The sequence below is a fragment of the Glycine soja genome, chromosome 17 (genome assembly GCF_004193775.1).
Source record: "Glycine soja cultivar W05 chromosome 17, ASM419377v2, whole genome shotgun sequence".
NCBI lineage: Eukaryota > Viridiplantae > Streptophyta > Magnoliopsida > Fabales > Fabaceae > Glycine > Glycine soja.
The window spans coordinates 34,551,924-34,566,684 of NC_041018.1; the positions used below are offsets into that span (position 1 = coordinate 34,551,924).

Sequence of the window (14,761 nt, forward strand, 5' to 3'; positions counted from 1 at the left end):
GAGAGCAAGGAGGAATTTAGGGTTTTATTTTGCAAAACTAAGGGATAAAGATTAAAATAAGGCTAGGACTGAGAGAGTCGGTTTGCATTCCCTTTCGCATTCTACATCGGTTCTACAAGAACCGATGTTGTAATGCATTTTCAAAGATGAGTTTATCAAGACTGTCTTTAAAATTTTTCAATTATTTACAAAAATGCCACCGTTTTACTTATGATATCGGCTTTTATACAACCGTCGTAGAACCTACATCGTAAAATACCATTTTTGTGGTAGTGAATCTAAGTATTAAATACAATTGCATGTCTAAGACTCGAACATGAGACATCTGGTTATGCTAAAACAACCTCACACTAGTTGATCCATGTGTTTGATGGCACATACAATTTAATATGAACAAATGCTTAATTTACATAATCCTTATCAATAAATTAATTAAAACACTACTAGAATTTATACATTTAACATCGTACGGTTAACATCGGTTATTGAAAAAACCGATGTTAACAAAAGCAAGGTTCCAATTTTCGTAAATAATTTGACCTAAAGAAAACTGATGTTAACGAATTGAGGTTAACATCGGTTTTCTTTAAAAAACCGATGTTAAGTCAAATTATTTACTTAAAAGTTTTTTTCCACTCATGCTCCTGCTAGTATCGCAAACAGCCTTCCTCTTCTCCCTTTCACCCGTAAGACCCTACTATAGTATCACAAACATCCTTCCTCTTCTCCCTTTTAGCCTTCCTCATCTTCATCGTTCGTGTTGGGGTTTGTGACTGTCGCGAAGTGGAGCATCCTCCGTTGAAGTCCGACATCAACGGAAGGCATGTGTTTTGCTTCTTTTCTAATTTTTGTGAGGTTTTGCAAACCCTTTTCACCTGACTGCTTTATCTCAACTCTGCCATTTGTAGGTGGCACCATGATAGGGATTCAGCTGAGGTTCCACAAACCCTTTTCAGTTGAGTGCTCGTGGCCAGTCTCGCTCCCACTCACGGCCAACCTTGCTCTAGGTGGCCACTCTCGAAAGGTTAGTGTTCATTTTGGATCTGGATGCATGTTTTGTTCATTGTTTATGCCTTTTTTGTGTGTGTTACTGTTGAAAGAAATATAGATTATTAGAGAAAGGAACAATGCTAGTGTTTACACGTATAGGGTGTTAGCCATTTTAGGTCTAGGAATTGTAGCAGTATTCAGGAGGAGTCTTTGTTACTTATTCTCATCATTTTTCATTTTTTCTTCTTTAATAAACCACCATTTGAACCTTCATTGAATCACCTAGCTTGCAACCACCATCATACCTCCAAACCTATATACATCCACTCACTCTAACAACAGTCTCACAGAGATCTTGTAACAGCCTGTACTTTATTTGTATTTACTAATAACTTATCTTTAAAATTAATTAAGTCAAATCATGAGAAAATTAAAAAATCTTAATCAAGTGAATTTATTTCTATTTTGTGGTTGAATTTTAAATATCAAGTTAACTAATACCTAGACTGTGTTGCATAAAGATAATGTAGATATGTATTGACTTATGTAGGCAAACAATGCAATTTTTTTGATGATTAAAGTGTGATTAATAGTAATTAATCATGATACCTTTGTGGAGGATTGAGTTCGAAGAGGATAGAAATGGAAAAGCAAATAGAGAAGATTTGGCCTTCCTTGGTAAAGTGAGAGAAGTGGCCAATATCATAACTTCAATAACAAAGATTTGAGTCGCATTAAGGTACACTAGCTATTAAGGTAATCTCACAAAAATCAATAGTTATATTGATAAAATTTAACTTTTAATCTTTACTTGACATGTTTATTAGTTTTTTTTTTAAATTAAAAAACTTAAATAGTGACTTTGAGATTGATCAAAATTAAGGGATTTAGAGCTACCTAATAATTGTTGTATCATATTAAATACATGATGGATAAGTACCCTAGAAGAATTCAAAGTTCTGTTGGTTGTCTAGGATCCTTCTTTGAAGGTTTATGCAAGTTTGCTCATCACAACAAGTTTGACGAGTGTGGCAGATTAAGAAATAGAGGTTTGGTTAGTTCTGCCAATGTAATGTGTGTTTTAAGTTTTTACCATGATGAGGATCACATTGCAACAGGAGGAGTTTCAAAGAAAATCAAGATTTTCGACCTCAATGCTATTTCAAGTGATTCTGTTAACATCTAGTACCCATTAGTTGAGATGTCAAATAAATCAAAGCTTAGTTGTGTCAAATAAATCAAAGCTTAATCATGAATAAAATGGATGAATTGGTTTAGCCTTTGTAATTGCATATTTTCTGTGAATTCAGCCATGTGATTTTAAAATGGGAGTGACTTGAGTTGTGTTTATGAGGTGTTTTAAGTGGTGTAAGGTGAGGTAAATTGCAGTCCATTTGAACAGTTAGTTAAATGAGCGAGTTAAATGAGTGAGTTGAAAATGAAATTGGATTTCAAGTCTGTCAACCAAACTAGTAATTTACTTGAAGAGTTAGTTAAATTCCATTTGGGTTTCCTTGTTTTTTTTTCCTTAGCTTGTTTGGTCTTTTAGACCATGTGGTTCTGACTTCCCAAGTTCAGTCCATTTTAGAGGCTTGGTGTGTTAGACCATGTGGTTGGTGTTTGTTGTTGTAGCTGTTTATGTCCCAAGTTCTGACTTCCCAGTTTTTTTTATGTAATTTGAATTTTGCAAGCGGCATTTGTATAATTTTCTGTTAAAAATTTGTAAAGGTGCTTGTAGTACAAGAGAGACATTGTTCTCCAGCAACTCTTGGTCTTTGGAAGATACCAACCAGATTCATTCTTCAGGTATTTAATTTTGCAGCTTCACTTAATTTTATTAAATGCTTTAGAAACAAAATAGAAGACCAAATTAGAGATGGTGTTGAATTGTAGTCTAATTTATGCAATTATGTTGCAACTTGAATTCTTTATGACTTGTGTGAATTATCTTAGGCAGAGGAGATATATACAGCAGCTGCAAGAGCAGTGAAGGAGGAAACTGGGGTAAGTTTGGTGGAGTTGGATATATTCCTCTGCTGTTGAATGTATTCATGAGGTTGTATTAGAAGGTTCAATTGGGTAAGGTTTTTCTTCTGATGCTAGCTGGTTTTTGTTGCAGATCGATACAGATTTGATTCAAGTGATAGCATTCAGGTAACAACATTGTTCATACTGAGCCTTGAAATTGCACACTACTGTAAAATATACATTTTTATTAAATGTTTAGACACTAAAGTGAAACTTTAATTCTGATTGAGAAATTGCATATTAAGCTTCAAAAACCTTGATATTGCACTCAATATGTTGGTCGTAGATAGTGTCTAGAACATTGGTTTTAACAATTTTATAAGCAACAAACCAAATAAAAAAAATGTTGAGAGAGACTAGCTAACCTTGTCATCAGTATAGATTTGGAATCGAATGTTGTGATCCTGCTTTAGTTTGTTTCCTCTGCTGGCTTCCTAAGAGGAGAACACAAATAGTAGCAGCAGCAACTGCAAAATAACAGATAGCTCCAACAATTAAAAACTTTGTGTTCCAATTGAATAGTAGCAGCAGCAACTACTGGCTTCCTCTGCTGCACTTCCATAGGACTACTCCCAATTTTTGGCTCCAATTGAATTGGCAAATGAACTAGTTGAGTTCTCACCCTTGGTGATGGTGGTGATGAGCAAAAGTAGTCCAAAAACAGACCAAAACAATTAGGTAAACAATTAAAAAACATAATTAGCCTTTAAACAATTAAAAAGCATGTTAGACAATTAATTAGCCTCTATATAACATAATCAGACCATGAAGTATGGTCCATGGTAAAACTAGGCATCTTATCCAATTTAATAGGGTTATCCTTCCCTCCAACCACCCTAGCAGGATTTCCAACAATAGTAGTCCTTGGTGGCACTTCCTTCAACACAACAGAACAAGCACCAATCTTAGCTCCATCACCAATCTTAATGTTCCCCAAAATACAAGTCCCTGGACCTATCAACACCCCATCACCAATCTTAAGGTGTCTATCCCCACTTGCCTTACTAGTCCCTCCCAATGTCACATTATGCAAAATTGACACATTATTCCCAATAAGTGTAGTCTCCCCTACAACAAGTCCTGTTGCATGATCCAACAATCAAGCTATAACAAGACCCTTCTTATCTACTTGGAGGGGAATACAAGCTATAACAGGACCCTTTTTATCTACCACTGGTTTTGTTTCCTTTCTTTCCTCGTTTGACTACCTGTGACCTGTCAACAGTGAAGTGTGAATGAACTATTCTAGCTTAAAATCATATTATGAAGCATCAAAACAATAATTTCTTCCAGGGAAATCTGCTGTTTGAAATCTGGAGTTAACAGTGAAGTGTGAATGGAGATAAGAATTTTATAAGCAACAAACCAAATAAAAAAATATTGAGAGAGACTAGCTAACCTTGATATTGCAGTCAATATCTCATTTTCTAAGAAAATGTCTCACATGTTTACATTGTGAGACTCCATGAAATACACTTTATAGGGCATTATCATAACTACATGCACATGTTTAGGAACGTGGAAATTTTAACACAAAAACTAATTAGAATTCATGAAGTGAAAATTATAAACATGGTTAAAGGTTCTTAATTAATCTAACATATTTTAAATTCTTAATACGATATTACAAAACATATAATGGTGTTGTAGAGCGCTACGTACATCAAATGTCATTGGACTCCCATGAAGGGATGAACATATAAAAGTAAGCTATGTGATTCTAGGTTGTGACCTCAAGCTCAATCAGCAAGCACTTAAAACTCTCTCTTGAAAGAAGGAAAAAAATTAGAGGAATAAGACATAAGATATTGGTGAGTGCTATAAGGACACTACTGATGAATTGAATTCTTCTACCGAAGCAAGTATTTTATTTATCTCATTGCTTTACCTTCACCATGTGATGAGGACAAGACAAGGAATAAGGGCAAGGAACCTTTAGAAGGACTTGGAGGACCTATGGCAAGGGCTAGAACAAAGAAGGCCAAGGAAGCTCTTCAACAAGTGTTAACCATGGTATTTGAATTTAGGCCGAAGTTACAAGTGGAGAAGCTTTGGATTGTTAATTGCACCATGTTCCAAGAAGAGTAGAGGGTGCCACTTTTGTTGAGTGGTTTTATTAGCATTTTGTTAGTTGAAATAAAGGCTCAAACTTGTGTTAAAGTGGCTATCAATTCTCTTGGGATTTGCACCACCTATGGGCTTGTTTTAATTTAAAGAAATTAAGGTTTAATAAGGTGAAAACTCTAGGATTGTGGCTGCCTCTTGGCTGATCAAGGAGTTGCACAATTTTCCATATGTTTATGTGTCTTAATTCTAGTTTTAATTAGGTATAATGACACCATCAATTGTTGTTATCAATTCTAGTTTTAATTAGGTTTAATGACACCATTAATTGTTGTTATTGGTGATCATTTCACTTGTGTAACCAACTTGATGTCATTTCTATTTATAGGCTACACATTTTCTAATAAAAAAAAATAGACCTTGAATTTGAGTTTTTAATCACCTTCTAAAGTGTGAGATTGAATCTTCTTAGTTACTTGAGTGATTCAAGAAATTGGTTTATCAAGGAACACCACCTTGTATATGACACCAATTCTGGAGGAGTGATTCTTCCAACCCCTTTTTCATTTTCCTTCTTCATCTTTCTAAACCTTCATTCTTTAATCCTACTTGAACACCATTGTTATCATCTTCATTTTCCATACAAACACATTCAAACTTTGAACCAAATACCTTACATTCAACCCTCCATAAACTCGTCACTTTCTCTCTCATTCAATAAATTTCATAAAAAAAAGAAAGAAAAACCTTTGAAGATTCATCTTCAACCCTTGTGCAAATCGGTTTACATCACCATGTTTGTAGCGAATCCTTTATGCATTTGGTCTGATCTTCACCTTTCAATCATTAATACTTCACGTAGACTCCTATGTCATTCTCACCATTATCATAAGGTTAATTCTCATTATTATCTTAGGATACATTCTTACCACAATCCCTATATAGTTGGCTAAACCATTGTTGCTAAGACATTATTACCTTTCAAAACTTATGGCATTTCATTCCTCATAGTCTCCTTTTACATTAGATAATGACTTAGCCTTCTATTTTATTATTCATAACCATCATTATCCAACTAGTACCTTACAAAACTATATTATAAGGTATAGTCCCTCTCTGTCATCAATATTGATCTGGAACCGAATGTTGTGATCCTGCTTTAGTTTGTTTCCTTTGTTGGCTTCCTAAGAGGAGAACACAAATAGTAGCAGCAACAACTGCAAAATAATAGATAGCTCCAACAATTAAAAACTTTATGTTCCAATTGAATAGTAGCAGCAGCAACTGCTGGCTTCCTCTGCTGCACTTCCATAGGACTACTCCCAATTTTTGGCTCCAATTGAATTGGCAAATGGACTAGTTGAGTTCTCACCCTTGGTGGTGGTGGTAATGAGCAAAAGTAGTTCTCACCCATGGCAACGGGTTTGCAGTTAACTTGCCTCAGTCTAGCTGAATGAGTGGCAAAACATGGAAGGTTTACAAAGAGAACATGACAAATTGAAAAATCTAGATAGACAGAACACAAAAACACATGTGACAGGTGGTGTTGTTTCAAAACTACGCAAAATCACAGTAGCTAGTGCACACTACATATGAAGAGCAGCATGGCAACACACTCCTTGGAATCACGACTTACTCCAATTTGATTGAAAAATAGTTCAAAACTTGCACAATTCCGCTAAAATTAAAACCACTTATACAATTTTGGTGAAAAAAAAGTCGAAGAAATCAGTCTCTACTCTACTATAATAAGTCATAACACTGTTTGAAGATTGTGTATGCAATTGGGGTTCCAAATAGTTATTATTTAGGATTTTAGTTTATGAATTTGAAATGGGGAAAGATGGGAACAATATTCTTTAAAACGTTTGACCCTATAGTAGACACATGCACGGGCTAGCACTGCTTTCAATTATTTTTAGCTAGCTGCCATAGACTGTTAGGGTAGTGGATGACATTACATTTAAAGGCAGCTAAGCTAAAACTGGTTTAAGTTAGTTTCTGAAATCCACTAGAAGTAAGAGCAGGGGTTCCTGAAATCCACTAGAACTATTAAAATCAAGTAAATGAATAATGACACCAAAATCAAAATATAAAACAACGAAGACCCTATACCCATTCTGATACCACCAGGAGCCATAGCTGACACATCTCCTGGAACTGTGTTTTTGTTAGCTGCAATGTGAACTGATTCCAACACCTTCTGAACTCTGGAGCCATCAATACCTTGACAAAGATTTTTGTTTTTTTTTATAAAATAACGTTAGTCTCACTTTAATATTACTGTTAGATGAAAATTACCGCTATCTTTTATGAATCCAACATAATGTGTTGTTACTTTTACAAGGATTTACAATTTCTCTTTAAGTAAATCATAACCATGGTTAGTTATCAGTAACTTCAATTCAGCTTTGTGACAATTACAATTTCTCTTTAAGTAATCCATTGATGTGTGCCATATCTGCCAATAGCACAACTTTCTGTTTATGACACACCTGTAACATGCTTCACAAGTTCAACCTTTGGTGTTCCAAATAACCATTCAAATTTAAACATCACCAGTTTCCCTTCTGATTGTGGAAGGCTCTTTAAGAGGCTAAAACTTTATAGTGTTTTCGGAGCTAAAAATTGTAGTGTTTGCTTTTTTATTGGAATAGAGTGTGATGGACATTTGGCTCAACACAATTTTTATGTCTTCTCTCCAAATGCATGGAATGACTTTCCATAGTGTTTGGTTTTTTTATTGGAATAGAGTCTGACAAACATTTGGCTGAAGATTATATTTAAGTCTTCTCTCTTGTAATGCATTCTATGACTTTACTCTAAACAAGGCTATATTGTGAATCTGCATTTTTTGAAAGTTGAAAACAAAGGTTCCCTAATTTTCCCACTGGTTTCTTCATGTTCAAATTCTTTTATTTTGTCATGATGTCATCTATGAAATTCAACAGTGTCTGTTGTTAATTGTGATGACTTTTCAGTTTCTGCACATTTGTACCAAAAGTTGTTGCTCACTTTCTTCTTTTAACTTTTCCTTAATTAATTCCTTTTTTGTCCCGTACTTCTTTCCGCACATTTGTATCAAATGTATAAGGTGTCTCTATTAAGGAGTATGGCATTCATCTTTCTAATCTATAACTGCATGGGATGAAGGCATTTTAAGTGGAATTTCAAGAATGAAAATGGTTTATCCTTCCTCAATTGGAATTTTTGAATCAATTGATGGGTTTTGCCATAACTTGAGGCTGTTGCCACCCAAGGTTAGATGCCTCATTGATGGGAATTCCATTAATAAGAGATGTAGAATGGTTGGCCATTGTCTGTTTTTGAAAGGGAGGAAGTTGGATTCATAGAACTTTGTTGCCTAGCTTTTAGTTGATCAAATTGGTGCTGCTTTGAAGGAAAGCCTAGGATGTAGGATAATACACACACACACACACACACACACACACACACACACACACACACACACAAGTAGAAGTAGTTAACTTAAGAAAAATTCAGATTGTATCTTTATTGTTTTTGATTGTCGAGATTATTAGCTATTTTGATGCTTGTTTGTTTGTATAAGTGGTTGTAATTGTTAGCTTTTCTAATTATATTAACTACTAACAAAAAAATTAAGGTACAAATGCAATTAGAATTTTGTTTATTATGTTCTCAAACTGATAGCCCAATTCCATTTGCCAACCCTACTCCATTTTCATTTGTATTCTCAACTTTGATACATTCCATTTGTGGTTTTCCCCAATTCCAAGGTAGTACGAGGTCGTCGTCAGCACTTTTATAGGTAATGATTACTGTTCACCCTTTTTAGTTGACACTGCTTATAATTATTCAGAGGGTATTGAGGGCCTTGTAATGAGAGACTAGACTCCTAGTGTGGGGTTTGATTTATTTTTCTTTTTTAATAATAACTAATTTGGTACTAGAATTGAATTGAAGGGAGGGTAGCTAGGAAGGAAGGAACTATAATTACATTACATATGCTTCAATCTACAGGTACCTAGCCAGTTGCATGCTGCAGCTATTATTTGGCCTATTGTACTCTTTTTGCCTTTCCCTACCATACACAATGTGTCTGTACCCCATATATATAGTTATATATACATGTCATATGGAATTATTTGGGTAAACTCGCCACCACTGAATGTTGCAGCATACACTCTTTTTGCATGCTGCAGCATGTCAATTCAATAAAACAACATCATATAAGCTGCTATGCTTAGCTTAGTTGCCTACAACATGGAGTACATCTTAATTTAGGTGAAATTGTTCTAACTTAATTTGACAGATCTTGATTTGATTCTCGAAAACTAATTTGGCTAGAATTGAATTTGTAATGATATAATTTAATTTAAAAGTTATCATCTCTTTATTTGAAATTAATTATTTGTAATATAAAATTCTTAATACAAAGGCTCTATTTTATATTTTTAGTAATATGTAGCTTTTAAGAACAATTAATCTTAATCACAAGATACTAGAGTGACACATTCTTATTTTTGTTAAATGACTGGAGCTTGAGGACAGTAAGTACTTCTGAAACATTCCTTGAGGCCCATATTTTGTGAACTAGTACACATTCATAAGATGAGGCAGTATCATCAAACTTTTTCCACATTCCTTGAGGCCCATATTTTGTGAACTAGTACACATTCATAAGATGAGGCAGTATCATCAAACTTTTTCCACATTCCCCTCCCCTGAACCAAAAAACAAAGGCTATCACATACATGATCGATGAGATGGACAATGTGCCTTGGTAAGCACTAGTAGGTCCAGTTAGTTGAAACTATAACCTGCAACCTATCAGCATCATCATAACTCTCTAAAAACAAGTAACTTGTTGGAGTTGATACTGATCCCTATCACATTTTCTATTGGTCCCTAATCATCATAACTCTTTTAAAAAACCAATGTTAATGTACGTTAACATCAGTTTTTTACAGAAACCGATGTTAACGACTAACAATGGTTTTTTTAAAAAACCAATGTTAATATACGTTAACATCAGTTTTTTTAAAAAAAAAACCGATGTTAATCGTTAACATCGGTTTCTGTAAAAAAATCGATGTTAACAATTCGGATATTAACATCGGTTTTTTGGAAAAACCGATGTTAACGTACGTTGACATCGATTTTTTTAGAAAAAAACCGATGTTAACATTTTCGATATTAACATTGGTTTTCTATAAAAAAAATAATCGATGTTAACGTACGTTAACATCGGTTTTTCCAAAAAACTGATGTTAACTATCAACATGCACACATTAGTTAACATCGGTTTTTTTACAAAAAACCGATGTTAATTGTCAACATTAATACATTTTTTTGGGTGTAATTCATATTATCAACATCGGTTATTTATATAACCAATGTTGTAAATTTTATGTTAACATCGGTGTTTTAAAAACCGATGTTAACGATAATACTTTCAACATCGGTACTTTCAACATCAGTTTTTTAACCGATGTTGAAAGTCATAAATAATCGATGTTGAAAGCATATTTTCTTATAGTGTAACTATAGAATATTTTTGGTGGAAAACTATTCATTGGTATAATATTTAATATCTAATAGTCAACATTGATATCATATTTTTAATAAGTTAATTAAAAATATAACTAAATTGTTCACATTAATCATATTTGTTATAATTTTTTATATCAATGAGACTAGTGAGAAACTTGGTGGGTATTTATAAATATATTTGTAAGTATTCATTAAGTCTTGAGATTTGTCCTGATTTTAGTGAGTCCATGGATCCTACTGACCTAAACTTTTTCTTATAAAAAAAAGTTAAGAATATATATTTTAAAGATAAAATATAATAAAAAAATGTTAGACGTATAAATACTTTAATAATAACATTAAATATTATTTCAATAATTGGTACACGAAAACTACGACGGTACAATGCTATCAAGTAATAAATCGTTCTTTCCATAGGACTGTGCAATTGGCTAATTATTTATTGTTAATTAAATAAAATTAAAATGAGGGAATTAAAAATTAAAACAAGATCTAAGGATAGGAAATTCAGTGTTCAGAATTTAAATTAGAAAAAGAAACGTATTTCATTTTATGAAGACTTCTAGGATTAGGTTCAAGCTATTACAATTAATAGATTGATTCAATTACCTTTGTGTTCTTGTGAGTTTTCATTGAAGGTGAATAAACCTAATTAAGGTACCCTTCATTATCTCTCGAGATATTATTATTAAGAGGTATCTAATTAAATTGTTCCCCTGCCCTCGTGGTAGTCATGTTCAATTAGACCATTGACTGTGAGTGTCAATTCATTTTGATTCTCTCGGGGTTTAACTTATTGTCATGATTTTACACCTAAGTTCCTTATTAGAAAATACACTTTCAACATTGGTTATTTACGGCATTCTACATCGGTTTTAAAACCGATGTTGAATGTATTATTGTTAACATCGGTTTTGAAAAACCGATGTTAACATAAAAACAATAACATCAGTTTTCTAAATACCCGATGTTATACACAAAGAACTACAACAAAATAAGTGTATGCATAAAACCAATGTGAATATATTACATTAACATCGGTTTCACTAGAAAATCGATGTCAAGGTTCATGATGCATACACTTATTTGTTGTAGTTCTTTGTATAACCGATGTTAATATACAAACGTTAACATCGGTTATGTTTAAATAACCAATGTTAACGTTTGTATATTAACATCGGTTATTTACATAACCGATGTTAAGGTTCATGTTGACATAAGCTTTTGTAAATAACCGATGTTGTTTACTATATTAACATCGGTTTTTGTTAATAACCGATGTTGTTTTGAAGTTTTTTTTTATATAAACTTTCTATTTTTACAATAAACCCAAAATTGTACCTGTAAAATGCAATTTCAGACCCAATTCACAGCAAATAAACATTTTATTCTGCTTTGAAGTAGTTTTAATCATAATAAACATTGAATAATTGATTTATCATAAACAACGATCAACAAATGAATTCAATGTTCAAATTACATAGGAAATGTCAAAAATGTTAAACCAAAGTAAACTAAGCTAAACTTAATGTCCCTAAATCCTAGGTCTGATCTCTAACTCGGAGATAATACTGTGCCCATTGGATCCGCAACGCCTTTAATCTCTCTGGCTCCAATGGTCTAGGATCGTTAAAATATTGCATGATGAAATAAATGATAATAAGTTAATAATGTAATACAAATTATAAAAAAATTGAATTTGTTTGAAATAAACGCACCGCTTCCCAATTATTCATAAAAGTTCCTAAAATGATGGTGGACATCCAGTGCATGACATAGTAGCCGCACTCAGTACTTCCTTTTTGTCTATTACACTAAATACATAATGAAATTTGGATATTAATTAAACAATTAGTGTACAGACACATAGGAAATATATATAAGTGAAAGTTTTATGTAAATGACGTACCTTGACGATAGTCCACCTAGCAGGAGCCTTTGATTTAGGCTGTGGAGCATTATCAAGACCTTTTAAAGCACTGTTCCATGCGAGTAACAATTAAAAAGTGGTGTTGTTGAGGTATTTGAATGCAAATGCATTGAAAAGAATACTGACTTGTTAATTATCCCCTTAAGGTAGTTGTCTGGCCTATTATGCAATGAACAAAACCAGACAACTAGGTGTTCATTGGGCATAATGACCACCATCTGCTAGTGCCCGCTGCAGTGGGGATGAATATGGGTTAGTATATTAGTAAACATTAATTAAATTCAGTTATTTTGTGTGACTTACCCATTCATCCAACTCTTTATGTAACTTTCAGTCTCAAACTGTGATTGCCCAGACCTCTGAATGGACTGTGGCTCGAGGAATCCATAGATATCAGAATTCCCCGCTCGCATACTTGTTTCAGTCAGATGCCTGTTTATGTTAAGTCAAAGTTAAATATTTATGAATTGAAAACAATAACTTAGGTAATTAAAAGTAAACTAAAATGACTTGCATAATCCACAACTGTAACATTGATATGCTGAGACATTGACCATCGTGTGCGATTTCGGAGAGGTCTTCGTGCTTTATGTAGAGAGGGAAGTCTAGATTAAAGACCCCGAACACAGTGGCATCCCATGTAACCTGGTAAGGCCTCAAGAAAATCTCTGGGATGGTCAATGTCATTAGATAAAGCGGATCATCGACCTCCGGATCGGGCTTTTGAGGTGGTTTTGCTGGAGACACAACTGTCTGTTCATGAAACAAAGTTAAATGGCCTAATTTCAGGCACACTGAATGAATTAATTCAAAAAGAAGAAACATATAGTAAGAGAAAAGTACTTGTTGTGATAAAGACTTGACCAAATGTGTCGGCCAAGCAAAGAAGGTGTGAATTGCCTGCCCCACTAAGGAAACCTCATCAGTGGGTACAGGAACTGGAGCATCTGCATCTGTAACCTCCTCCACACCCACCTTTACTTGGCCAGGCAACAAAGGAGTGTTATGAAAACCAGTGGATCCCTCATAAACTCTCCCCAGGGCAACCAGGCAGGCAGGATCTGCTTTAATGTACAAGCCGCACCTATCTGAGTCACCCGTCTCAGGATCGTTTCTTGAGGGATCAACACAACTCCCCTTTGTGATTATTTAAGGACATGAGGGACCAACCAGAGGCTCGAGAGGCAGTGCAAGTCCTTGAGATTGCATCTGGGACTGCATCTGGTTGAACGATGCCATGAGCTGCTGCGTCACTTTTTCTATGATGGACTCCTTTAGCTGGTCCCTGATTTGCTGGGTCAGCTGCTGCAATTCTTCAGGAGGCAGGGAGGAAGAGCTGCGGGACGTCTGTGTAGCCGAACCAAAGTATTGCTTGATGGTCACACCGGCTCCAGCAGCACGGACACGTCCAGGGTGCTCTGGACGTCCAATAGCAGCGGTGAGAACATCCTGACGTCCATGGGGGACGAAGGATCCCTGTGTCGCCTCCTCCTCAAAGGAATCCTGCACAGAAAACACACAGTTGTACATGGCATTCACAAAATATTGAAATATAATTCTAATGGTTAGTTGAAAATGACTTATGATCTTCTCAGTGATTTCCTTTGCGGTGTCAGTCGTCATGTCCCCTGTTTTCTTCGTGCGGGCAATCTTCCACTTCGCGTTGCGCCTGACCGGGGATGGAAGGTCGATGACGCCATCAACGCTTCCTGACTGTGCAGCTTCCTCCAGCTTCTTCATGGTCTTCTCAACCAGGAGCTTCTGCTCCAAATATTCATAACCCCCACAAGACAAAACGTGAGGGGCAGTGTTCTGTTTCTGGATGGCCTGTGCCTTTTTGCGCACATCCTGCAAAAATAAAACAATAATCTTTCAAATTGCTAGAATGAAGTATAACAAGTTAATGTTTTTTGAAAAACAACTTAAATGGCAAGGAACATACTTCCCAAGAAGGGTCTCTGCGAGTCTGGCAAAACTGGGCCCATTTTTCCTTGCTTATGCCGTATTTCTCACAGATAGTGTCGTCCACACCATCCTGATCGACTGCAAGGGCCCATTTCCTCTTGAGGTCTGATTTAAACTGCTTCCATCTCTTGCCAATAGTCTGAAGAAACTTCTTTTCGTGCTACTGTCAGAAGCCTCTGGGATTTCAAATTCCGCCTGACAATAACAAATAAGCTTATTTTTTGTTACAATAATGTAATTTTTGGCTAT

The 14,761-nt window shown here is 34.8% G+C and overlaps 1 protein-coding gene across 1 annotated transcript; it reads right to left on the reverse strand.

Annotated features, from left to right (window-relative positions):
- Positions 1-3,763: 3,763 nt before the first annotated feature.
- LOC114391684 (serine acetyltransferase 3, mitochondrial-like) lies at positions 3,764-7,222 on the reverse strand. Its single transcript, XM_028352658.1, has 4 exons — positions 7,198-7,222; positions 6,335-6,531; positions 4,227-4,233; positions 3,764-4,098 (listed from the first exon to the last, which is right to left on the reverse strand). The coding sequence occupies exons 1-4, from the start codon at positions 7,220-7,222 to the stop codon at positions 3,764-3,766; spliced, it is 564 nt and encodes a 187-aa protein (XP_028208459.1).
- Positions 7,223-14,761: the final 7,539 nt, after the last annotated feature.